The sequence below is a fragment of the Vitis riparia genome, chromosome 8 (genome assembly GCF_004353265.1).
Source record: "Vitis riparia cultivar Riparia Gloire de Montpellier isolate 1030 chromosome 8, EGFV_Vit.rip_1.0, whole genome shotgun sequence".
In the NCBI taxonomy this organism is placed as follows: Eukaryota; Viridiplantae; Streptophyta; class Magnoliopsida; order Vitales; family Vitaceae; genus Vitis; species Vitis riparia.
In genome coordinates, this window is record NC_048438.1 from 22,060,784 (window position 1) to 22,088,627 (window position 27,844).

The following is a 27,844-nucleotide window of genomic DNA, read 5'->3' on the forward strand; positions in this document are numbered from 1 at the left end:
TATTTTTTATATTGAAGAAAGTCCGTGTTCGCCTAATGATTTTCAAATGAAATTTTTATTTATTTGATTAAAAGAAATAAAATAATTTCAAATTTATCAATATAGTTATTCATATGATAGTCTAAAAAATGACTATTTTTTTTTATTTTATAAAAATGCCTTTTATATTTTTGTTAAAACAATATTATCTTTTAAAACTTATATAAAAATAATATAAATAATTCAAATGTTAAAAAGTATTATATTAAAAAGGGGTATTTTTCGGGGGTATTTTACATATTTGAGATTATTTGATGCTTTCAATGCGGTCGGGGAACGGCAATCTCCCTTTGATTCGTTAAATCTATATAATTCTCCCCACAGACACGGCTTCTTTCTCCCAGAAGTCTCTACTGGGTACAGAGACCTAACCCTCTCCTCTCTTGAGAAAAATTGCATACAGATTAGAGAGGAGAAGATAATAATCTTTCAGATTCTTTCCAAGAATGGGAGAAGCGGCGGCGGAGATAGTGAAGCCTCGTACGGACACACGAGAGTACAGAAGAATCGTTCTCCGGAACTCTCTCGAAGTCCTTCTCATCAGCGATCCTGATACCGATAAGGTCACTCTTTCAATTCTTGATGGTTTTTCTTGTTTTTCTTGGACGCGATGGTCATCTATAATCGGCTCTGTTGATTTTTTTTTTTCCTTCTTCTTTTTCTTTCTTGGTCTCAGGCGGCGGCTTCCATGAGTGTGAGTGTCGGTTCCTTCAGCGATCCCGAGGGCTTCCCAGGCCTTGCTCATTTCCTAGGTAATTTTTGGTTTCTTGTCAATGAAATTTACAAGTGTTTTGTAGTTGTACTGATTGATACCATGTCCGAGAGTGGAATTTTGAATTGTTCGTTCAAGAATGGAAGTTTTTTGAAAAGTTTTCGTTAAATAATGGAAAATTTTGACATTTTTAGTTTCTTATAAATAAAATTATAAGTTTCTTAGTATTCTAGGATTTTACTGATAGAAACAGCCGGATTGTTGGATTGCCTTGACTTGCTATGCGATTGAGTGAATTTGAATTTTCAGTTCGATATCTGATTTCTTTCCTTTTTCTTTCGAAGTCTTAGTTAAAATAGGATTATATCTTTGTATTTTAAAAATTTTTGATTTCTTAGAAATGAAATTATAAGTTTATTTTTAGTTCCAGTGATAATTGTGATGTCTGGGAATGAATTCGATTTCTTTGCTCAATAATGTTTTTTTTTTTTTTTTTCAATTTTTTGTGGTCCATGCGCACAAAAGTATAGGTTTCTTTGCAGTTTTGGTAAGGACATGTGCTGATTGTTGTCCCATGAATTTAAATTCTTCATTTAATTATATATTTTCTTTGTGGTTTTAGTGATTAATATATGCTAACTGGAGCATTCTATGCTTCAATTGAGTTTGGATTCTTCTTGGATAATGGAAACTTCTTGTAATTTTTGGTTTGTATAACTGAAATCATGAGTTTCTTTTTAGTTTTAGTAATAGATATGCTAATTGTTGCATGGGGATGCCTCACTAGGAATGTGAAATCTGGTTTTGTGAAGGAATCTCTTGTATATTGATGTGCACACAGAATACTAAAAAAGGCAAACGTAGTTCATTCAGTGCTGACATTACAACCAAGAGATACTTCATATTCACATGATCATAAATATGTAGCCATACCTTGACTGGGGGGGTGACACGAGCAAATTATTTAATTGCTTTCATATTCTACAAGACAACTATAAGGCTTGTTGTGTTATAGTACACGATGATGAACAGTTAAAAACCATGCTAACAAATGAAAAAACCCAAAATAAGGGTGTTAAGATGGATGAGTGCTAATATGAGAAGATATAGATTAAGAAATGATTGTATTTGTAAGAAGTTAGAGATGGAATCAGTGAAGCAGAGGCGTGCCTAGAATTGTAAAATAATAATAAAAAAATAAAATCTTTTTCATTGTTTTATTGATGACTTGAGTAGAGTGGTGATTTAATATTCAATGCCTGTTGGATTATACTGGAAAATAAATTAATTTTCTTTGCATGACTTAGAAGATTTATATATCAAGGGTTGTGAATTTAATATACCCCAAAAAATAAAAAATAAAAAATAAAAGAAGAGTGGTATGGTTTATGATTAATTGTGAATTGAAAATTGGTTGTGGAGGCTTGAGGCGGATTTAGAAGTACAAAAATTGAAAGATACTAAATGAAATTAGCTTTAGTTATGGTGCAGATTGGGGTGAAAAATCACGATCATTTAAAGCATTCTCTATAGGCTGTCCACCTAAATGTAGGGGAGAAGGAACACATTTAGGTTTTCATAAGGAGAGCATGAGCAATGGTCAAAGGCAGGGTTCCTACATGGGAAAATGGGTTACTTAAATCAGGAAGCTACTTTTATACCGAATGCATTGTAACAAATTTTAGAACATGTTACTTCACACTTATAAATGTCTTTATGAAATCTTAATGACAAGTTGAAACCTTCTGAAATTCAGACCTGGTACAGTGATCAGATCTTACACTTGTGCAGTTCCAAGCAGGTATGGTGGTGGGATCTTATGCTTGTGATTGGATGTTAATTTGTCAAGTCTTTGATGTTCAGTTGTTTGGAATGAAGATAGCCTGAAATTTGCATTTTTATGGTCATTTCCTTTTTAACCAGCAAGTTTGTAATTCGGACTATATTTGGCTTTTGCTTAAATTTTAAAATCAATCTCTTGACTTGATGGGTGGAATTGTTCATATTTATAGGCAGTGAATGCTGCTGGCAGCTTAGTATTTTGATAATTTGGGTACATGAACACTGTGTAACATGCTTGTGAAGTTGCCCTATGAGGAAATGAAATTAAATTGCAACAACTTCTCCTTGCTTCTCCAGATGAATTAAAGAAAAATCCTATGTGGATTTAATAGGAACATTTTTCCGGAATTTTTGTCATGCCAAGTTATCAATTTTGTCTAGCATTTTATACATATACTTGTTTAATTCCAAATTTTAATACATTGAACACTTATTAGCATTCTGTTAAGTCTAGAATACTTTAGGCATCTTTCTTTGGTTAAGGAACTTGTGTGGCTTTGACTTTGTGGAGTACTCTTGTTTGAAATTTTCTTTGTGTGATTTGCCTTCTGATTCTTCTATTTTGCAGAGCATATGCTGTTTTATGCCAGTGAAAAATATCCATTGGAAGACAGTTACTCAAAGTATATTATAGAGGTACTATCATAATTTTAGTGTAGATCTATCAAAAACAATTCATAACTTTAGTGGAGATGCCTGGTTATTCTTGATTATATTATTAATTATGGGTCACTTATTCTGGAAATTTCACTCTTTTTTAATTCTGTTTTTCTTTCTAATTATCCATTTTGTTATTTGTAATGGTAGAAGTTTACTGCAAGAAAAGGAATTAGAGGATGAAAACATCTTTTCTTGCATTTGGATTCACCCAAAGGATGCCTCTTCTAGTGAGGTGGTCTGTCTAATTATAACGCATTGGGATGTAAGAGAGTAAAAGTTTTCCTCCTTGAAGCCAAATTCTTACTTTCAATGAACCTTTTTTTTTTTTTTTTCTGTTGATAAAAGCCCTAACCTCAAGCACTATTTTATGCCTTTCAATTGGGTTAAAAGAATCTTATGTCAGGTTTAAATACAATGGAACTATTTTAAGGAGTTTCAGGGAAACTTGATCAGATATTCCCCTTTATGATGTGATTTTCTGTTGTCCAATTACCAAGATAGGCAACTTAGTGTTTCTGAGTACAAATAACATTATTTGAAAGTTTTTCTTTTCATCTGGTACATGAGACAAAGGACCAGAAGCCTTTAGTAGTAATGTGGTCTAGCTGTACTTCTATTCATGCATCTTTGAGAGAGACCTTTTTTCTTGTGTGTGTGTGGAGAATTTGTCTTCTAGGATCTTTTTTGGGGTCATTTGTAAGTGGAAGAGCTATTTCTATGATTATCTTTTGCAAGTATTAAGTCATGGTGGGAAAGCATTATGCTTGTTCTCATTTCTCAAGATGATTTTCTTTTTCTTCCTTTTCCAGTTATATGGAGGATTTATTGTGTTTCCATATGCCCTTTATCCATTAGTTAGGTTTCTCCTGCTCAACTTGGGCGTGCAATTCTGTTTTCCTTTCCTCAATGCCATTATATATCTTTTAGGAGCCATTGCTTGGTGCGATTTTGAGTCTGTGCAGCCACTTCCTGTAAATTGCTGAAGGTTAGGCCCTTTATTGGTCCACCCTTTCCTATTTCTTGGAGAAGCTAAAATATAGGACTTGCACTGGGTAATGGTGTTTTTATGAAATGAAGAGATATTCTATTATTTGTTCCATATTTATTTTTGTATAAAATATTTCTTGTACGACTGCTGCCTTGTGTTATTGACCTATGTTTTCCTCTTTTTTTTTTTTTTTTTTTCATGCATAGCATGGTGGTAGTACAAATGCTTTTACATCTTCTGAGCACACCAACTATTACTTTGATGTGAACTCTGATTGTTTTGAAGAGGCTTTGGATAGGTAGATGCGTTCTCTTTCTCTCTTCTTTTGGCTGTAATTTTTGTATATCTTGTTTTATAGCTAGCAATCTGTGATGTTTTCATGTGGTTTACCATCAGATTCGCACAGTTCTTTGTCAAACCATTGATGTCAGCTGATGCTACAACCAGAGAAATAAAAGCTGTTGATTCTGGTTAGATTTTCCTTGGTGATTTAAACCCAAGCTTCTGTATTTAATGACTTATTGTTGATCATCATCTCTTTTTCCTTATGCAGAGAATCAAAAAAACTTGCTGTCTGATGCTTGGAGAATGTGCCAGGTATCCTTTATTTTAGCATGTAATGTAATACCTATGCTAACTTTTCTTAGGTCATTTAGTAAGTGCAGTATTCTGGAAATTTAAACTTTGTGGGCCCTATTTCAAATTTGTTTTCATTAGCAAACCCTGGAAATAGTTCAAAAATCATATTGCAACTCTCATGTTTGTGTTGCTGTTACCATAATTGCCTATTCCGCAGTTCAGTTTCCTTCTTTTCCCTCTTTCTGGAAGAATTGGTGGCCACATGCCTCCTTGCTTCTCATCTTAGTATATTTTTAGTCGTAGCAAGCAACAGGAGTTTGTGGAACCATTTTCTCAAAACTTCTCTAGAAATTCATCATTCCACCTAGGTCCATGTCATATAGTAGTATTGTTTCTATGAGAAAGAGAAACAATGAGAAATATACTTCTAATTGCTTTTTCTTTTTTCTGCATGAAATTGCCTTCTCTACAGCTTCAAAAACATATTAGTGCAGAAGGTCATCCATATCATAAATTCAGTACAGGTTAGTGACTTCATATTTTTTTAATTATAATCAGTTAAGCAAACAATTACTTATTTTCCTGTACTAGTGTCAGGTGCAGCCTTCTAAGTTATTGTTCTTATTAGTATTAATGAAGATAAGGGTTCTGACAACAGAAAAAGGCTTCCAAATTTTTTGTTTTGTCTCGTGCACTTAAATTGGGAGAGAGAGAGAGAGAGAGAGAGAGAGAGAGAAGCTATCATCTTACAACTAAATGTGGCAAAAATTTGTCATGCATAGGAAACTGGGATACTCTGGAGGTAAAGCCAAAAGAGAAGGGTCTGGATACAAGGCATGAGCTTATTAAATTCTATGAAGAGCATTATTCAGCCAACCTCATGCATTTGGTTGTATATACAAAAGGTAAGTAGTTTTCGCTGCAATTGTTAGGACATGAGTACACTTGGAATTGTGTGAGATATCTACAATTATGACTTGTTGATATTGCAGAGAGTCTTGATAAAATTCAGAGCCTGGTGGAGCACAAATTCCAGGAAATCCAAAATAAAGATCGTAGCAATTTCCAGATTCCTGGTCAGCCTTGCACATCTGAACATTTACAGGTATTCATGGCACTAGTTGCCCGGTAAAATGGCCATAGCTGTCGCTACTGACATATTTCCCACAAAAATAGCACTAGTTGTCACACTTCCATAACTTATTTTAATGCAAAGAAATATTAGTGGTGTAATGTTTTAAACTTCTAAATAGATATTCCCTTGTTTCCTTCTTTATGTCCATATATTCCAGATTCTTGTCAAGACTGTACCAATAAAACAAGGTCACAAGTTGAGAGTTATATGGCCAATAACTCCAAGCATTCACAATTACAAGGAAGGGCCATGCAGATATCTTGGTCACCTTATTGGCCATGAAGGAGAAGGATCATTATTTTACATCTTGAAGACATTGGGTAGGTTCTAGACATCCTTGACATGCTTCATATTTTGACACTTTGGATTGTTGTTGTTCATTCATGCTTGGAAGTTGAAATCTTGCTTGGAATTTTTGTAGGCATCGATACGGTTGTAATTTTCACTATGATACTTTGAACTTCCTTTTAGATTAATAACATTAGTATAGTTTTTGACTATAAGAATGATTTATATATACATATATATTTGAAAATTTCATATAACGAACAAAAATTAATAAATAATACTAATACCTTCTTCAAAATAAAATAAATTTTATATAAGTTTTAAATTAATAACATTAGTATCACTCCTGACTATAATCAAATATAAAATTATTTCTAAATAACTTCTAGCTATAAGAATGATTTTTACATAACTTCTAGTCATATAATAATTTGCACATGGTATCTGGAAAAAATAATATTAAATGAGATTTGTGCATATGGTTCACTAACTATGAGAAATCAAAATAATTTGTTCAAACTAGTAATCAATTTTTTTGGTGGTTCATGGGGCTCTCGCAATCAAGGCAGCTTGAGGAGACGATTGAAGACCCCTTGGAGACCGAATTGCCGCTTTGTATGGTTCTCAAGGATGGACATTCTTTCTCTCTGCCAGGTAATGAAGGGGCCAGTCGCCAAGAGGGAGGGATAGGGGCGGTAACCCTTCGGTCTCAAGAAGTTAAGGTCCAAACGCCACATCTTCAGATCACTGGAGCAGGAGAAAAGGAAAATGACAAATCCCCTTGGATAAATAAGAAATTCCTAGGATTCTGCAAGTCGGTGGGGGTCTCGATTGAAGGTTTTGAAGAGGATATTTTGAGAATCCTTAAGGAGATTGAGAATAGGAGATGTTTTATCAGAAAGTCTAACGAGAAAAAAAGAGGCACATTGTCGGGTTCAAGGAAGGACAGAGAGTTGAAGAAGCTTGTTAGCACTATTAACTATGATGGAGTGACTGGAAGAGAGACAGAGGAAGGGGAGTTGGGAAGGCAAATCACCGTGGTCCCTTATGAAGCTTAGATTACTGTCCTGGAATGTTAGAGGCATGCATGACCCAGATAAAAGGATGGTCATCAAGTCGATGATGAGAAAACACAAGCCAGATCTGGTATGTTTTCAGGAGACAAAAATGAAGGAAATGTTTGATAGGGTTGTCAAGAGTTTGGGGATTGGGAGGAATTTAGGTTAGGTGTCTTTAGATGCTAGGGGTGCGGCAGGTGGGGTGCTAGTAATGTGGAATAAAAGAGTTTTGGAAGGGTTGGAGATCGAAGTGGGGTCTTTTTCTATCTCTTGCCGTTTTAGAAATTGTGAGGAGGGCTTTGTTTGGGTTTTCTCTGGGTTATATGGCCCGATCAAAGGAAGGGAAAGGAGGGAGTTGTGGGAGGAGTTAGCCGCAGTCAAGGGGCTGTGGAATGATCCCTGGTGCATAGTAGGGGATTTTAATGTAGTGCGGTTCCCAGCTGAAATGAGCAATGGAAGGCAGATGTCAACTACAATGAGAGAGTTTTCAGGCTTTATCGATGAGTTTGAACTAGTTGACCCACCTCTGGGGGGTGGAGCCTTCACTTGGATAGGAGGGGAAGGAGGGGCCCTAAAGGCTCGGTTAGATCGTTTTCTGTTCTCAGGAGACTTGGAGGAACGAGTGACCAGGGCAATGCAATGTCTTCTTACAAGACCTGTTTCTGACTATTGTCCAATTCTGTTAGACTGTGGTGGGGTGAGAAAAGGTAAAAGTCCGTTTAGGTTTGAAAACATGTGGCTAAGGGTGGAAGGATTTATGGATAAGGTTAAAGAATGGTGGCAGTCTTACAATTTTAGGGGGAGTCCGAGTTTTGTGATTGCGAAGAAGCTTCAGGCTTTGAAATACGACCTGAAGATGTGGAATAAAGAATCCCTTGGCAATGTGTCAGTTAAGAAGGATGCAACCTGGGAGAAGTTAAAATATTGGGACAATTTAGAAAGACTTGGCTCTCTCTCTAAGGAAGATAGGAGGAGTCAGGGGATAGCTAGAGACAAATTTAGTCATTGTGCCATCCTCGAAGAAATCTCCTGGAGGTAGAAGTCAAGGGCCTTTTGGCTGAAGGAGGGAGATAGCAATACCAAGTTCTTTCATTGGATGGCTAATGCAAGGAGAAGGGGAAACTTTATCAGTAGTCTGACAGTTAGGGGTGTTAGGCTGAGTAAAGAGGAGGAGCTTAAAGAAGGGATTGGGTTTTACTTTAAGTCCATATTTGAGGACCCCCTAGTGAGAAGACCAGATGTGGAGTTTGGTCTTTTTAATACTCTTGATTCCCTGGATAATGATATTTTGGAGGGGCAATTATCGAATAAGGAGGTGCTCAAACCTCTCTCAGATTTGGGGGGAGACAAGGCGTCAAGGCCGGATGGCTTTACGCTGGCCTTTTGGAAGTCTTGCTGGCCTGTTGTTGGGGGGAAGTGATGCAGGTCTTTGAGGAGCTCCATTCGCAGAATGCGTTTTTTCGAAGCCATAATGCAACCTTCTTAGTGCTGATTCCGAAGAAAAAGGGGGCTAGTGATGTGCAAGATTATAGACCAATCAGTCTAGTGGGGAGTCTTTATAAAATTATTGCCAAAGTTCTAGCAAATAGGTTGAAAAGAGTGATGGGAAAATTGGTCTCGAATAGTCAGAATGCTTTTGTGGAAGGGAGGCAGATTTTGGACGCTGTTTTGGTAGCTAATGAGGCGATAGACTCAAGAAAGAGAAGTGTCGGGACAGGCTTAGTGTGCAAATTGGACATTGAAAAGGCTCATGACCACGTAAACTGGAGGTTCCTTCTGTCAGTCTTGGGGAAGATGAGTTTTGGTCCAAAATGGCGAAACTGGATTTTTTGCTGCATATTGACTGTGAGAATGGCAGTTTTAGTGAATGGTACTCCCACAAATTTCTTCTCAACGTTTAGAGGCCTAAGGCAGGGTGATTCACTCTCACCTTATTTGTTTGTGCTGATCATGAAAGCTTTCAGTAGTTTAATTTCAAGAGCTGAGGAGAATGGTTTTATTAGGGGCTTCAAGGCAACGGGAAGATGTGGAGAAGGGGTTTCGGTCTCCCATCTGTTGTTTGCTGATGACACTCTCCTTTTTTGTGAGGATAATAGGGATTAGCTGATTTTTTGGAAGTGGGTTGTAATCTGCTTTGAAGTAGTTTCAGGCCTAAAAATTAATTTGCAGAAAAGCGAAATTATTCTAATTGGGGGAGTGGAAGAGTTGGATAGGGCTGCTGTAGTTTTTGGGTGTAAAGTAGGGAATCTCCCTTCAAATTATCTAGGTTTACCTCTTGGAGCCTCCCACAAGTCGTGTAGAGTTTGGGATGGGTTAGAAGAAAGATTCAAGAGAAAATTGGCTACGTGGAAAAAACAATATCTCTCTAAGGGAGGTCGTCCTACCCTCATAAAGAGCACACTCTCAAATCTCCCTATCTACTTTTTGTCACTTTTTGTTATCCCAAGGAAAGTGAGACTCAGATTGGAAAAAATTCAAAGGGAGTTCTTGTGGGGAGATATGGAGGAGAGAAGGAAGATCCACTTGGTAAGATGGACGGTTATTTGCAAAGATAAGAGGCATGGAGGGTTGGGGTTAAGTTACTTGAAGGATTTCAATCATGCTTTGCTCGGAAAATGGCTCTGGAGATTTCTTATAGAAAGGAAGAGTTTTTGGAGAAGAGTCATTGTTGGTAAATTTGGGGAGATGCAAGGTGGGTGGACCACTAGAGAGGTGAGGGAGTCTTATGGGACGGGCCTTTGGAAAGACATTAGGAAGGGTTGGGAGGAGTTCTTTCTTAGAACTAGAACTCGTATTGGAAATGGGAGGCGAACTAGATTTTGGTGGGACATTTGGGTAGGAGACTCTAAGCTAAAGGATCTCTTCCCTTTGCTGTTTAGAATTGCAGCTAATAATTCTGCAATAGTGGCTGATCTTTGGGAAAGACAAGAAGGTGGAGGCGGGGGCTGGGAGGTGCACTTTAGAAGACCCTTTCAAGATTGGGAGTTGGAGGGGGTGAACCGCTTTTTGGGTTACATTTTTGCAGTAAAAGTGCAAGAAGGGGAGGATTTTCTGGTTTGGAAAATTGAGAGGAAAGGAACTTTTAAGGTAAAATCTTATTATAGGTCTTTGAAGGAAGACAATAGCCCTTTGTTTCCAGCAAAGAAGGTTTGGGGTTCGTATGCCCTTTAAGAACTCGTTTTTTTGCTTGGGAAGCAGTTTGGGGTAAAATTTCTACTGTAGATATGCTAATGAGGAGGGGATGGTCTATGGTTAATAGATGCAATCTGTGCAAAGAAAATGAGGAAATGACGAACCACATCCTAATTCATTGTGGTAAGACAAGGGATCTTTGGAATTTGTTGTTTTCTTCGTTTGGGGTGGTGTGGGTGCTCCCGGAATCAGTGAGAAATTTGCTTCTTGAATGGAAAATGAAAGGCCTGGGGAAGAAAAGGAGTGTAGTTTGGAAAATGGTGCCTATTTGTCTGTTTTGGTGTATTTGGGGAGAGCGAAATCGAAGAATCTTCCAAGAGGAAGAGATGTCAGATACGAGCTTGAGGAAATTCTTTCTTCGGTCCCTGCTTGAGTGGTGTCAACAATTTTTGGACTTGGACTTGGACTATCTCTCTTTTCGGAATTTGTTGGGTGATCGGGTTGTTGTTTAACTAATCCTTCTTAGGCTTTATCTTCATTTTGTTGCCTTGTTTTGGGCCTTCTTTGTATACAGCCTGTGTACATAGGGAGTGCCCCCTGTTTTTTGGCATGTTTTAATCTAATGGTCCTCTTTGTCTATCAAAAAAAAAAAAAAAAATTTTTTGGTGGTTCACTGAGGCATGGTGACAATGTGAAGCTAATTTCTGCTGGATTAAGATAGGAGGGGGACACTGATTTCCTTGAGATATGCATTGACACCATCAGACCTCACATTGTAATGGTAGCTGTATCATGCGATTTTTTCTTTCTAAAAGTCAAGAATCTTGGTTCACTTTATCACTGCACAATAAGAGTGGTCACTCTAGGTCAACTCCCTACTTTCCTAAAGATTATTGAAATCTTCTGCAAATATATATAATTTTATATTAACAAACTTCCTTCAGGGCACCACTCCTCTCTTCTAGGCATTTCCCTTCAGCATTTCCCTCAAACTCAAACACCTCAGCAGCCCACAGGAATGATCTGTTCCATCAAAGAATCCACCACCAACACCTTATAATAGGTGTGATAAGGAACAACCACACCTTATAATCTCTTACACATAGACACTGACAAAGGTTGTATATGCATGGTCATACTGGTTGAATACAAATGTTGAACTTCTTATGGTTTCTATATTTACTTTTGCATGATTTTTTTTTTTTTAAAAAAACTTCGTTTTTATAGGAATTTTTGCATGATTATTTACTGGTTATAACATATGTATGCTTTTTTTATTTCTACTTTTCTGAAGGTACAGTTCATCGAATATATTGTCTTTATGGTTTCCTGATTTAGTTACTTTTGAAAAAAAAAAAAAAAAACTTCCAGGATGGGCTACTAGTTTATCAGCAGGTGAAGGGGATTGGACTTGTGAATTTTCTTTCTTTAAAGTGGTGATTGATCTTACTGATGCTGGTCATGGTTAGTAATTTTTTTTCTTAATATCTGTTTTTTCCATCTTTTGATTCATGAAATATATATATATATATATATATATATTTTTTTTTCTACTTTATTTTTTTTGTGGAGATTTCATTCATCTTCTTTTCCTAGAGAGGGAGCTTTGTTTATATGTTTTTCCTTTGGGAGAAATTTACAGTGGCCTTTTTACTTGTGCTGATTGATTTGCTGGACTGATGTTGGTGCCCTTATCTATATTACAGAACACATGCAAGATATTGTTGGATTGCTCTTCAAATATATTAGCCTCCTACAGCAGACTGGTGTTTGCAAATGGATATTTGATGAGGTATATGTTGTTGGTGCCTCCATGTGTGAGGCTTCAAATAATAAACTTTTATGGGAAAGATCATTTCATTGCTTAAGATGACATATTAAACATTTACGATTGTTAAAGAGTATGATATATGTTGTGGACCCGAATCGTATAAACTTAAGCTCTTAGGAAAATTGGTAGTTCAACATAGTGTCAAAGCCTCATTAGGTGAGAGGTTATATGTTCAAGCTTCACTTCATGATTATTTCTCTAATTTATTGCACCCACAAGTAAGCCCAAAAGCAGCTGATTTTGATTGTTTCCCTAAGGTCTTGTGTGTCTCTCCATGTGCAAATATGGGGCTACATGTGAGGTGAGGGACATGGTATCAGAGCCTCATTTTGTGCGGGTATGAGGCCGCACATGAGGGATATAATATCGGAGCCTTGTTTCAGGAGGTCATGTGTTCAAGCCTCACCCCATGTTTATTTCCCATATTTATTGAGCCCACATGTAAGCCCAAAAAGGGCTGATTGTGTTTGTTTGCCTATGAACCTGTGCGTCTTTCCGCTTGCAGGCTGCATGTGAGGGAGGGTGTTAAAAAGTACAATATACATTGTGGACCCAAATCCTACAAGCTTAAGCTTTTAGAAAAATTGGTTATCCAACAACTATGAATAATAACAAAGGAAGTTTCATGTGTAGGACATTCTTTGAATAAGGCATGTGATATAATTGACATCTTCATAGACTTTGTATCTTATAGGTAGATGGTCAGTCAAGTGCTTCACCTATAAAGCTTGCTTAATTCCTTATTTGTCAAAATATGAGGAACAACTTAGAAACCTAAATACAACTTGCTTAGTTTTAATAGTCTGATTAAATTTTAATGCCTAAAATGGCATATTAAATTCCTTATTTCTCAATTAATGCATATGTTTGTTTCTGATTAAAAAAAAAAGGCATATTAAACATATACTATTTTGTGTTGTGTAAACAAATACTCTTGGAACAGAATTTTCTGCAATGCCAAAAGGTTGGTTCCTCTGTCAGTACTGATGATTTTACTTGGTTTGTCACAGCTACATGGTTGATCAGAAGAACACATTTGAGTGAAATAGATAGATTTGTTGGATTGCAAAGAATGAACGCTTGACATTCTAGCTACTTGTTATTAAATTGTTTGTTAATGCTTGCCATTTTTTGTGGAAATGGCAATAACTTGAAAGGATAATGAGCTTAGTTTCATGAGTAGAAGAGAAAATGAATCCCGAGAGCGACCTTTACTGAATTCACACTTCAGCTGATATCCTGAAATTTGTTGAATAATCCAAAATGTAGGGTTTTGATCTTTTTGATTCATTTGTTAATTCTTTTTATTGCATCATATCATTTGAATCTATCAATTTTGGTTAAAAAAGAAAAAAGAAGGTATAAACAGATTGACCATTACCATTTCTCGACTTTAGTGGCTGGCAATCTTATCAAAACTATTAGAAGTATGCCTTATTTACCTTTTGCACCACAAATCCTGAATTGTTAACATCTTTCTTTAGCACTTTTTTCCTGCAATGGTTTGATAAGAAAAGTATTTGATAAGAGTATATATAAAATTATTTATTGTCAATGCTTTAACTTGTATTGCTTTTTAGTGTCATATTTGGTATCAAAAGGTTGTCTTTCTGATAATTCTTCAGAGTAACTAAGGCATTTCGATTTGTTGGTGAAGCTTTCAGCCATTTGCGAGACAGTGTTCCATTATCAGGACAAAATCCCACCTATTGATTACGTGGTTAATGTTTCATCGAATATGGAGGTAATTCAAATAATTTGCCTTTTTGCATCTTGTTTCACTGAGCTGTCACAAACTATTTGTTTTGAAATGAACACCCAGTTGGAGCCCTTGTTAAATAGATTGGAGAGCCTCCCTCTGTGGCATTCCAATTTATCAGCTTGAATATTTTATAGTAGGTATGTTATCAACACTGATTAACTTCAACTTCTGGTGATTCTCTCTATTAATACTGGAGCTAAGATGACCATCCAAATTATTTTAAATAAGGAGTGTCATTGGCTATCTAGCACCAATGAGGTCAGCAAATAATTTTATTCATAAGCCACTCATTGGTAAACATCTCAAAATATGTCAACTTGGTAAATAGGTAAGAAAGCCCAAAGTGCCACTAAACAGCCCCACTTCATCAAATTCTCATAGTGTCATTGGTAAATTGGAAGTGACGATTGGTGGCACTCTTGGTCTGATTTATAAGGAGCTCATCCACCAAATTTTCATCTCACTCCCATCATAAGTCAACTTAATGCTTTTCCCAAAATATAGTTCAAATTATGGAGACAAAAGATCATCAACTTTGCCCAATTCCTCTGGATCTGGAGGAAAATCCTTTTGCTATTCCTTGAATGGAAAAGCAACAGAGCATATACACCATCTATTTTAATGTTATCAAACTGCAAAATGCACCTCGTGAGTTGAAAACTTCCAATTGATGCTATCCTAGTCTTTCCCCATGTCCCTTTTTGTGTAAATAATGCAAAATACCACTCATTGGTCTATCTGGTAAAAGAAATACCATGATAAGAAGGCTTTTGGTAAAACTTAAATACTTATGACTTAAAATGACTTAGTTAAATTATGTTTAAGTTATTAAGTTATTTTTAATTTTAAGTTGTAATATTAAGTTACTTTATCAAACGTACTTAACCACTTAAATTAAGTGGTTAAGTCATATTAAGTCAACAAGTTGATTTATTTATTTATTTTGATAGGCCACAATAAGTTGATTTATTAAACACTCTCTAAGCCCTATAATAAAGAATCTATTTGAATGAAGGCATAATCAAGATTCCCTTCTTGGAGAAAGGTGCTCTTAGATTCTAAGATTGAAAAAGGGTGGAATCCTTTCATGTCTCTCTGTTCTTATGTTTATAAGGATGTCTCTTCCTTGTACTTTTTGATTGATGATGCAACATATTTTTTGTTTCTCATTACAAAAACTTCCTACCTTCTATCCATTATGGCATCATGCTTGTATTAAGCATAGAGAAGGGGATGCTTTCATGGTGGATCTATATTCATCAACCTGCCTCTCAATTGTGTTTAACTGATCCTAAACAGTGCCTATTCGACATGTCTCCAATTCTGTTCAGCAAGTCCTGGGAAAAGTGGAATTCTAGCTTAAATAGAGATCGTCACCTATTAACAGTCTTGCATGCTAAGAAACGGAGAATCTTTAATACGATAATAAGTTTCCTTTTATTGTCATGGATTGGAGTTATGCAGTTTGAAATTTTTAATTTAAGTGGTCATCTCTTTTGAAAGTTATTTTGAAGGACGAGCAGATTTCATAATAATTATGGAATGCTCTAATATGGCCTCCAAAGTTAAAGAATAGGATTTGGGGAATTAGTTTCACAGGCTTTCCTTGTGGGGGTTTTAGTGGTTTGAGGAGTTTGCCCCTTAAGTATTTTGGATTTTGTCTGATACCTCTTTCAGTGGTCTTTATGTTTATTTGGCCAATTAACCAGGAATGACAAATTTGGAATTGTTTTAAATTTCTCAGAGACATTCTCTGTATGATCTTTCTGAAACTGTTTTCTTTTTTTAGATTTCTCAAAATTTTTAACCTCAAGTTTTCCTTTTTAATGATATCTGAATTTCTCTGCTGTTAAATGAGGAAATAGGAGCTAATTGTCATTGCTTCTTTGATATTGTGAACTTGTTGAGAATAAAATGTTAATAATCGTTTGCCACTCAAATATTTTCAGTTATATCCCCCAAAAGATTGGCTGGTGGGGTCATCATTGCCTTCTAAGTTTAGTCCAGATGTTATTCAGAAGGTACTAGATGAGCTTGCTCCAAATAACGTCAGGTAAATCTTTTAGTGAGCCCATTGTTTTTCTTTTCTTTTCTTTTTTCCTTTATTTTTTTTCTTCTCTCTTTTCCTTTTGTTGTGCCTTTTATTGTCCCAGTACATAGGTTGCACCCTCCCTTTTAACTGGCATCTTTTTAATGTATATCTAGTTTGCCTATAAATAAAAGAGAAACTATGAATTATTGCATCTGAAGATTAAAGACATCTGCATGTGGCATTAGGGATTTTTGTATGGTGCTCAAAGCAGCCATTTTGAATGTAAACACTGTAGACATAAAAAAATTAGTGGATTAAATTACCATTAATTTGGTCTTCTAAAAAAAAAAAGGGATAAGCCTCTCATCTTATGGATATGGATAAGTCTCTCTCATCTCCAATTATAAAAATGATAATAATAAGAAAATTGTTATTATTATTATTATCTTGTTGGTAAAACCTCTCGGAAAAGCAAATTTGCTAAAATTAAGGAACTAAATCCCTTGGCAACTAAAATTGGGGAATTTGAAATTCAAATTCCCTATCTTCACCTATAAATAGAGAGGTCTTCCATCAAGAGAAGGGGGGAGAAATCAGAAAATTCTAAAGAGGAAAATCCTAAGGAGAAAATCCAAAGGTAACTTCGTACAGGAGAAAGGGCTTCACAACAATAGAGAGCTTCATCAAATCTCCTTGCAAGTTTGATAAACGGCAAAAGAACTGTTACACGCGTTCTTCGCCATTCAACAAGGTCATTCAGGAATAAGCCACTTGTGGCCCTCGATTGATCTCCGAAATCAAGAAAACGTCATCGTCGTCTTCCAAAGTGTGATCAAGGCAAAAGAATCAGATGGAAAATATTCTTTTGGAAAGAATATTATTATTATTTTTTTTGAGATTGTACCCGCGATATTCTTAAATTTAATAAATCATTTGTTCGCGTTATTTTTCCTATTATATTTTGCTAATTTTTGCAGGATAAAATTTACGAAATTTGTGCGTACAAAGACATCCACATGCATTCTTAAATCATAAAGGGATCCACATCCACATGCATTCTTAAATCAATACAATGTGCTGAAACATTTGTCTCAAATTTGTATTATCTAATCACTGATTTATTGTTTTTTTTTTTTTTCATGTAAGTAATAAAGTTTTGTTGATACAACAAGAAAGGCTTACTGAAGGAGGGCAGGATATTCTTCAGTGTAGGGTGTTGTGGGAGGTGGTGTGCTCAGGGTTTGTTTATGGGGTTGTGGTGTTGGAGTTTGGACATAGTGGTCACCCTCCAAGCTTGAAGCACATCCATTTAGACCAAAAAAAAAAAAGGATCCTCTTTATAATCACAAAATAATCAAGAAACTTTAAAAGGATGGCTTTTTAATTTGTCCTCCCCCTATGTAGGTGGGAGGCTGGATGCTCAGGGCTTGTTTTTTGGGGTGGTGGTGTTGGGGTTTGGACATAACAGTCACCCTTAAGGACTTCAAGGTTGAATCTGGTCCATTTAGACAAAAATAGTCCACTTCATAATCACAAAATAATAAAAAATTTTGAACATGTTCGTTAATTTGCCAACCTCCCCTCTATATGGTTTATTGTTGTATTCTTTGAATTAGGTAGTATCTTTGATTTGTTTGTCCTTTGTAATCCATTGTCATAGTGGTTTGAATTGATTATTGTGGAATCATACTTTGTGACAAAGTTCTTTTTTCTTTTTTCTTTTTTTCGGATCTCTAGTCACTGATTTAATTTTGTATGAGATTATAAAAAATCCAGTGAAAATGTACTGAAATATTAATTATGTGTCAGAAACTCACTCTCCTATGATGCATTAAGTTTTTTCCCACTATAAATTTTTTTTACACATTTTTTTAAAAATTTGGATTCTTTTATAGCATTGACTGAAAATATTGAATACCCTGAATATGATGATTTACCTTTCATTTTAACTGCTAAGCTTCTCTGAGGTGTTAATTATTTCTGTATCTGTTCTATCTTAGCATTTTACCACAGTATATATTAAGATTTAAGCTTCTCTGACGACTCTGTTTGAAGGCTTCAAAAAATCAGGTTGCTGCTTTCATGGTCCATTCTTTTTGTCTTTTCTATGGTTGCATTAACATAAGCTCATTTTATCATATGGTAAATGAAAAGACAAAATCCATTCATCTATAACTATTTAGAGCAGTGTCAAGCAGTGAAGGTTGGCAGAGAAATCCGATTGCAGTCACTGTAAAAGAATAGCTAATGTAATATGGAAACTTGTTCACTGCAATAAAAAGGTTGCACAATGTAATTCATATTTTACTTTGAACTGGGCATGTATTTTATCTCATTGATTGACTCGTATCCTTTGTCCCAATTATAGAAATAGTCACTACATCAGTGTAGATTTTTATCAGTTTGTTTTAGCACTTTAAGGTTCCAGAACTGATTGGCCACTTCCCTACAAGCTATCATTAATTAAAAGCAAAAATTGTTTAACTAAGGGGTCAGATCAGTAAGAATAACCATTACTTGCTGAGTGTTGTGTTCAAGATTCATTCCAGTATTTATGGTTATTGATTTGGTTGTTGTTTCTGGTTACTGCCCTGTAGTCTTCTTCATGCGTATTCATCTGCCAACTGTATCTATCAAATGAGATAATGACATGCTTGAGTCATGGTAGTTTTCATGATAAACCCTCTGGTCGACAGAATCTTTTGGGAGTCAAAGAATTTTGAAGGCCACACTGACATGGTTGAGCCATGGTATGGAACTGCATATTCTATTGAGAAGATCACTTTTTCCATGATTCAGGTTTGTTGTTATGTTCTTTGTAATATACTTCATAATATGTAGTGGTTTACAACTTGGAACCTGATGTCATACAGTTATTTGACATTCTGTTCCCTGCTGTATTCCTCTTTCTGCTAAAAGAATCAACTAGAAAAAAATGTTGATAAGCTAAAATTTCTGTATTTGTTTGCAGCAATGGATGCTAGCAGCCCCTAATGAACATCTGCATCTACCATCCCCCAATGTGTTTATCCCTACTGATTTGTCACTTAAGGATGTGCAAGAGAAGGTATGGTATATATGATAAGCTAACCTAATGTGATTATCTTTTTCCAAAAGGTTTACACTTTGGTGTGGCTGTTTTGGAACAGGCTAAATTTCCAGTTCTCTTAAGAAAGTCATCATATTCAACCTTATGGTATAAGCCCGATACAATGTTCTCCACTCCAAAGGCATATGTGAAGATAGATTTCAACTGCCCCTTTGCTAGTAGCTCCCCTGAAGCAGACGTCCTTACTGATATCTTTACACGGTTGTTAATGGATTACCTGAATGAATATGGTAGGCTGTACAGAATGAGTGGAAAGTTGTCCTCTTTTATGAAAATTGTACATTAGTTTTTATTTGTCTGAGGGACAGTACAACATTGAAATGTTTTTGTGTTATATAATTTATGGTTTATTAATGTTTATAGTGATCTTTTCTCTCTATAATTCCTGCTGGTTTTACTTGAATTTATTTACATCAGATTGGTGAAGTTATTTTCTTGAAAAAGAGCTTATCATATTGTTTTTTATTTTTTATTTATCTTTCAGCTTACTATGCTCAAGTTGCCGGTCTTTATTATGGCATAAACCACACAGATAGTGGTTTTCAGGTGAGTTATCTTCTTTACTATTTTAATTTTTACAAATTATGTTTTATTGTATTTTACATTCATCCGACTTTCAAAATTAATAGTCAATTCAAATGTTCAAGCTGATTTGTTTTTGGTAATGGTGATTGGTGAGTTTGGGATGGTGAAACATGCCCAAACCTATCCCGAATGACTCCAACCCATTTCCTACCCAAATCCAATTAGTGGCTTAGACATCCGTCCCACACTCCAAATCTAATTCTATGCATCCTTCAGAGTGGGTTTGCCAATTGAAATTGTATGCGATATTCATTATGGTCACATGTAAATTCTTGATTTAAAACTTGACAGAGGAAAAGCTTTAAACCAAGGGAAGATTTCCAGTTCTGAATTCTACAGAACTTTTTGTGGGGCTCCCATTGCAAATCTGATTATGGCAAATCTCAAAATTCTCCCCGTCAAGGTGGGGTGGGCCAGGTTACACAGTGAATCATCCCGATTCCAACCTTGTGTGCAATAACCTTCAACCTTTGTGGATAAATATTGCATCCTGTTGATCTTTCTGCTTGAATTAACCTTGCTGGAATTAGTCTCTAGAGGAATTTTTAATTCAAGGAAGTTTGGAAACCATAAAACCAAGAATTTTGAAATTTTAAGTCCGATCTCAGATTAAACCTCACTTCAAAGTTCACTTAGAAGTACCTATCAAAAAAAAAGTTTACTTAGAAGTGGCATTCCTTTTTAGGGCTTTAGCAATTTCTGACTTGGATAAGTTTTTTGTTTGCACAGCTTCACTAAAAGTTTACTTCCAGAGTCTTGGTATCTTTCCTAGAAGACATTCTAAAAGGCTTTTCTGAATTTTATTAAACTCAATTGCCAAAAAATGCAGATGCTGTTGTTAGGAAAGGGTATCATTGTGATTTTGCTGTATCCTGTCATTTTAGACTGGATTACATGTGTACTGATCCTTGCTTACTTGTCAAAATGAAAGTTCACAAGATTTTAAAAATGTCCTATCCTGGTTTGTGGGATAAAATGGTGCACTGCAGCCCCATGATAGTTTAGGGTAACTGCAAGATTTTGCTAATTGTTTAAATATTTCAATTACTTAAAGTTTCATTGCGTTTATTCATGAAATTCATATTTATCAAAGATGGTCATAGCGAAGAGAAGATACCTCCTTTTTGGAAAATAAGAAGCATAACAGGGAACTTTAAAATGAAAATTGAGAAATTACCAAAGAAACTTCTTCAAATGTCAAATATTTGTATTGCTTCAAATATTGCCTTATATAGAATTATATCTTGGTATGTCTTTTCGTTTCCCTTGAGTGCCTTGTGAATCATCCTAAAGGACCTTCTATATTTCTAATTTGCAATGCCTTTAAAAAATGATATATGGAAGAATTGTCACTCAATTGTTTTCTATATTCAATTATCAGATATGCTACTTTCTCTCTTTCTCTCATTCATCCACAGACACTCTTATACGCACACTCTAAGATCCATCAATTCTTATATGCATTTATATTTTAAATACTGTTTTTCTTTTTTAGGTGGCTGTGACTGGGTATAATCACAAATTGAGGATCTTACTTGAAACAGTTGTTGAAAAAATCGCAAACTTTAAAGTGAAGCCTGATAGGTTTCTTGTGATCAAGGTAATGACCAACACCTCTTATGCCACTGGAAAGGTCACAACTTATGTATTTTCATTTTTATGATGGTCCTTCTCAGATACCATTTTTTTTCCCCAAGTGAATCACACCAACAGCATTAGTACTGTAATTGATATATCATTTATACTTTTTTGCGGTGATTTGCTGTGTTTTATTGTTCCAGAGGCTTTGTTACATTTTTACAGTGATTTCCTACTCTCCTCTGTATATCCCTTCTAACCCACACATACATATGCACCTCCAATGCATTGACCTCCCTATTTAGTAAATGATCATAATTAATCCTATCAAAAGTAGTTGTGTGTAATTCTGTCCATCTAGATGGCAATAGTTTTTCCTCCTTTCTTCGTTTTTCTTATAATTATAGTCTTGTTGATACACAACCCAGACTGAATAATTGGCACCTTTACCTGATAGACAAGATGGATGCTTGTTTTATGAATGTACCTTATACCCAAGCACATCCAAAAACTCTTATTGAGCTTAAGAAAAAACTTTTGGCTTTTCAACTGCCACAATAGAAACGGGGCCTTGATAAATTTACTAAATTTTTTCTTGATATTGATCATTCCCTAATTATTTTTTTTTTAATTTGAAGTTGAAATTTTTTTGTACTTTTACTGCATTAAAATAGCTCTTTGAGTTTTTATCTCTTTTTCATCAGTCATAGGTGCAAGAGAAACAAAATGATCACTAATATTATGTATTGCAATTTCCAGTGGTGTAATCTGCTAACCATGAACTTCAAGGATTACCTTCCAGATAGGTGTATTTTGCAATTCAATTTATTGATGACCCTAAATTTGGCTCGGTGAGACAGATCTATCTTCTTGGCTTCCCACTTAGAATGAGAGGCAACAAAATATTCTAGCTTTAAACCAATTGAACTCATGCTTAATGAAACTTATCTGCAATTAGATGTTGCCTCATGAATATCAAGTGAGACTGACATTGGCTTTATATTGAAGTACAGTGATATCCAGGGATTCTCTTCTCATCCCCTCAAATTTGGCATAAATTCTTCCTCTGTCTTATCTTAGGCATTCGACAAGTCAACAGGCATGTGGAGATGACATGCTGAATGAATGAGACACCGTTTTTATTTTCCTCATACTTTCTTTCTTCTTTTTTGTACAAACCACCATCTTAGAAATCCTGGCTTGGAATGGTTGCATACCTGAAGAGCCGGAGGTAGCCAGTTATCATCTTCTATCAACAAATTCCTCCATTAATTATTATTACTAAAAAGAAAAAAGTGACAGATTGACATGTCCCCTTATGGATGATGTTTCTGTTCAGAATTCTAGGAACATTTTTACCTGTAAATCCATATCTCATGATGAAGGTTAGCTTCCAAGGCTAGGTCTAAATTATGCACTCTTATATGCTTGTACTCTTTTGGGGGACTGTACTTGATTTGATTATTAATGCTTATGGTTTTCTTTTCATGAAAAAATAACATTTTGGAATTCCATAAAATATCTCAGGAACTGTCTTTTTGAAAACATGGTCATTATTGTTCTATGTATTTATTTTTATTTTTTATCAGGAAATGGTAACAAAGGAGTATCAAAACTTCAAGTTTCAACAGCCATATCAGCAAGCTATGTACTATTGCTCGCTAATTCTACAAGATAACACATGGCCTTGGATGGATGGACTTGAAGTTATTCCTCATCTTGAAGCTGATGATCTTGCTAAATTTGTTCCCATGTTGCTCTCAAGGGCCTTCTTGGATTGTTACATAGCAGGTTCTTATATTTCAACGAATTATTTTATTTTCGCTTTTAGAAGTCTGACATTTTACCTTGATTTTATCATCAACTAGCAATTTCATTTTTCAGGAAACATTGAAGTAAAAGAAGCAGAGTCAATGATCCATTGCATTGAAGATATTTTCTACAGTGGTCCACATCCTATATCCCAGCCTCTATTCCCATCTCAGTATTTGACAAATCGAGTTATTAAGCTTGATAGGGGCATGAGTTACCTCTATCCTGCTGAAGGCTTAAATCCAAGTGATGAGAATTCTGCCTTAGTTCACTATATCCAGGTAATTGCATTAGTAAAGGAGGAATGGTTCATTAACTTAGTTATCTATGCTGGACTCTATTTAACATTTTGGAACTCGAGAAAAGATGATAATGACACTGTTGCACATTAGTTAACTTAACTATAACTTTAGTCTCCTGTGATCTATCCTAATATATATATATAATCCAAAGGCATCTCATAAAAGAGAAAAGAAAAGGAAAGTGAAAGGTCTTATGCTGCCATTTTGTGCTAATAAAATTTCAGATCCTTGCTAATTATTTCTGGGAAAATTAGTAGTAGCTAGAAGTTTGTGTGTTTCTTTGTCATTATCTGGTCCTGTTTTTTTGATAAGTTTGTCTTTATCTGGTCCTTGCTCTTACGAAGCTTGAGTTTTGAGACATTGAATTGACAGATTCTTGTTGTGGGTAAGAAATTACTTCCGAAGAGTTATTTGATAGATAAGAAAATGTATTATAGATAAAAGTGGGTAAGACCCCAAAAAAGAAGCGTGAAGACACAAAAACCAGCAAATGCGCCCTACAAAGAGCCTAACCAATCCACAAATTCCAACACCAACAAAGAACCGTCCCCAATATACAATTTAACCTAATCCCAAAAAAGGTTCAAGAAATAATTTTTAATTGTCACATAGTAAGATGAAGTCCCCTAGTTCCAGAACCAATATTTTTTGATAAATAAAGACTTAAATTAAAATAAAAAGAGCCGCCAGAAAAGCGGCTCAAGGTATACAAGAAAACCCAATATCCCCCACCATGCCCAGCAAACCCACAACATATCCCCACTTGCATCTCCTCTTTTATTCTAATTCACCTACATTCTGGATGCTGCTTCAAAATAAAATAAGATGGTCTTGGCTTCCTCTCCAGTTCACAAATTTTCCATTTCTACTTCTCAATGTGAAGGAAATACTTCCTGTTTTACCAATAGACTTTAGCTCATTGAAATTTATAATTTTTACATGATTATATGATAGTACTCAAACTTGAATGTAAGATGCTTTTTTCTGTTTGATTTATGAGTTCTGGAACTTCATTTTCCCATGACCTTCAAGCAATATGTATTATCTCCAATTCAGGTTCTGATATGCAATCCCATTATTGTACTTTGTATCTAGGTACATAGGGATGATTTCTTGCCAAATGTGAAACTTCAGCTTTTTGCTCTCATTGCAAAGCAACGAGCTTTTCACCAACTTCGATCAGTTGAGCAACTTGGGTACATCACTGTGCTCATGCAGAGGTATAGAGAGAAAAAAAAAAAAAAAAAATCAGAAAAAGAAATTGTACCTAAACTTGTTTCAATTAAAATTTCTTCTATTATATTTAAATTTTCTAAAATCTCTCTCAATGTAGGAATGATTCTGGTATTCGTGGAGTGCAGTTTATCATTCAATCCACAGTAAAGGTACATAAAATAGTTCTCTGCTTTGCATATCCTTTGTTGGTGCATCTAAAGCACTCTCTGGATCTTGACAGGGTCCTGGACATATTGATTCAAGAGTCGTGGAGTTTCTAAAGATGTTCGAGAGTAAACTTTATGCAATGTCCGAAGATGAATTTAAGGTGAGATAAATAATGCCATTTTTGTCTTCAGTAATTTTCCTTTCCGTACTGATCTTTTTTTTGTAATGACCTCTATCATATTTGTTGAAAGAATTCATCTATTCGATCACTTCCCAACCATAAAGAAAGTAGATATGCCTCTTCCCCCTCGAATGATTTCGAAGATGTTAGAAGTTCTCTCTGAACATTAATATTCAATTTCAATCTCCTTAAAATGGAAATGTGAAATAAGATGGAGAAAATTGTAAATCAAAATCAGACACTAGACTTTCCTGTTTATGGAGGAAAATCTGAACCTTCTATATTTCTAACTACTAAAATAGTTTGTAAAATTGACCCCCTTCAACCTACTTGCAAGGAAGGGCGGGATATCTGTGAGGACCTGACCTCCAGCACTACCTGGCCAAAGAGGCAGGAGTATCTGCGCCAATTTTTATTTTATTTTTAGTTAGTGACCTTCACCTCTGATTTTTTTCATAGACGAAAATTTTCTGACTGTTTTCCCTTACATAAGATTGTAAGCCAAAGGCATCTAACTTAGCTCTGCTGCTCTAGGAGGGATCCAATCATGTTGCAATATTTAACTATTGTGAGGGCTAGGAAGTTATCAAGTCCTATCAGATTTTGCTCCCACATGATCATGAACTCAAGCAATTGGACTCATAGAATATCCTGCACATTGAACAGATTGTAGGTGTTTGGTAACATGAATGGGGTATCAGTGGATTTTATTCTTGTCTTTTTTGAATGGCGAGTTGTTCCAACTGAACCAAAAGTTCTTACCATACATTTGCCTTAAAAACTCAGAGGTCTGTCCCTTTAATGTGAAATAACAACTGGAGTGATGATTTATAAGGTAATGTAGATGAAGTGATTGATTTGAAGCATGTATATTCCGTCTTGCTGATTATGGATTTCATGCATATTTTGTTCTTTTTAATGGTTCCATGATTAGAGCCGTCCCCTTTTGGGGAGCCTCACGGCCCTTTTAACAGTGAAATAACAGCTGAGTTGGTCATTGACAGAGTAATGTGAATGCACTCATTGATATGAAGCTCGAGAAGCACAAGAATTTAAGGGAAGAATCTGGATTTTACTGGCGAGAAATCTATGATGGGACCCTCAAGTTTGATAGGAGAGAAGCCGAGGTACGTGCATAATTATTTTTTTCCCCATCCTTTAGGAGTGAATCCCATGATTTCTCAAGGTGGCATGAACCATTCAAAACAGACCCTTTTACCTAACACTTCCAAATGGCAATGAACAGGTTGCAGCATTGAAGAAGCTAACCCAAAAGGAACTTATAGATTTCTTCAACGAACATATAAAAGTTGGTGCACCTCAGAAGAAGACATTAAGTGTACGAGTTTATGGGGGCCTACATACTTCAGAGTATGCAGACGAAAAAAAGGAAGCAAATCAACCCAAGCAAGTTAAGATAGATGATATTTTCAAGTTCAGAAATCACAACCCCTGTATGGTTCATTCAAAGGAGGCCTCGGACACGTGAAGCTGTAGAGATATATCAAATCTTGTACCCAATTCTTCATGAAGAAAATTGAACTGCAAACCGAGTTATAGAATGTAGTGGCCAGAAAATTCATCTGAGGAAGCAGGTATGTCATCCATTTGTTTTTCAAAGATGGAGATGATATTTGATGCTTCGTACCAAACTCATGGCATCGTTTCTGGTTTCTCTTTGGAATTAGTTTCACAGATTGTGTCCTTTTACGTGTACTTTTACATGTACCATTTTTGTATTTTAATAAAATTTATCTAAAGATTCCAATAAATCTCAAGGACTGTATGTCAAAAGCATTTCATGGATTAGGATGATTTGATTTCAATTTGTATATTTGGTTGGCAAAATTGGACATCATAACTAGGATATCATTTTGTGTGTATTAGGACTTTATTTTCAATATTATATGATGCTCATGTTTGGTTTGTATAAAGAATAAAAAATGGAATGAAAAATATAGTGTTTCTTTTAATATTTGTTTAAAACAAAAAAATATTGTGTATCTTAATATTTTCTATTAAAACAAACATGGATTTTTTCTCAAATTTAGTTTTATTTACAAATTATTTTACAATTTATTATAATTTTTTTGTTAATAATATTCATGATTAAAGTTTTAAATTTTATAAATGAAAAATGTTATATTATGTTGTTAAATGTATACAAATATTTTCATATATTAAATATTATATTAATAATATATACATAAGCAATGTATTTTAAAATTTGTCTTTTGAATTTTTTTCTTTTTTCAACAACAATTTTAATTATTTTTAATGATGTAAAGCTACATACATATATCAAAAAGCTAAAGACAAATAAGATTTTATTTAATAACCATTTTCGAGAATAACTTTTTATTTTTCAGGAAAAAAAAAACAACATAACACATGTAATAACTAGAAAATTGTTTTATGTTTTCTATTTTTTTTAAAAAATAAAGTGTTGTTTGAAAGAATATTTTTAAGTTATTTTTACTTGTTTTCTTATAAAAATATAAATCATGATTAAAAATAAAGTATTTAATATGAAAATTATTTTTAAATGTATTTAAAAATGTTTCAAACATATTTAAAATATTTTAAATTTTCAAATAGATTTTTATTTTACCATATTAAAAAATTATTTTTAAAAACCATTCTCAAATTTTTTTTATTTTATTTTTAGAACTATTTTATAGGGCTAAATGATTGGAAAAGGGTAAAAAGGAAAATTAAATAATAAACAAATATGAATGTAATAAAATTTACCAAAATTTCTTTATTTTATTACCCTAAAGTATAACATAAATTGAGAGATAAAAGGGAAGAGATAACTAATAAGAGAGAAGTGGAT

The 27,844-nt window shown here is 34.8% G+C and overlaps 1 protein-coding gene across 1 annotated transcript; it reads left to right on the forward strand.

Annotated features, from left to right (window-relative positions):
• Nucleotides 1–324: 324 nt before the first annotated feature.
• On the forward strand, nucleotides 325–26,856 carry LOC117920763 (insulin-degrading enzyme-like 1, peroxisomal). Its single transcript, XM_034838375.1, is given in 27 exon segments — nucleotides 325–602; nucleotides 716–791; nucleotides 3,162–3,229; nucleotides 4,448–4,539; nucleotides 4,638–4,711; nucleotides 4,795–4,838; nucleotides 5,293–5,344; nucleotides 5,603–5,725; nucleotides 5,813–5,925; nucleotides 6,113–6,275; nucleotides 11,805–11,897; nucleotides 12,140–12,225; nucleotides 13,922–14,008; nucleotides 15,976–16,079; nucleotides 18,755–18,857; nucleotides 19,030–19,125; nucleotides 19,208–19,397; nucleotides 19,652–19,713; nucleotides 21,248–21,352; nucleotides 22,920–23,121; nucleotides 23,215–23,423; nucleotides 24,540–24,664; nucleotides 24,778–24,829; nucleotides 24,901–24,987; nucleotides 26,013–26,135; nucleotides 26,255–26,444; nucleotides 26,447–26,856. Coding segments are annotated over 27 exon segments (2,895 nt in total). The 5' UTR covers nucleotides 325–485; the 3' UTR covers nucleotides 26,506–26,856.
• Nucleotides 26,857–27,844: the final 988 nt, after the last annotated feature.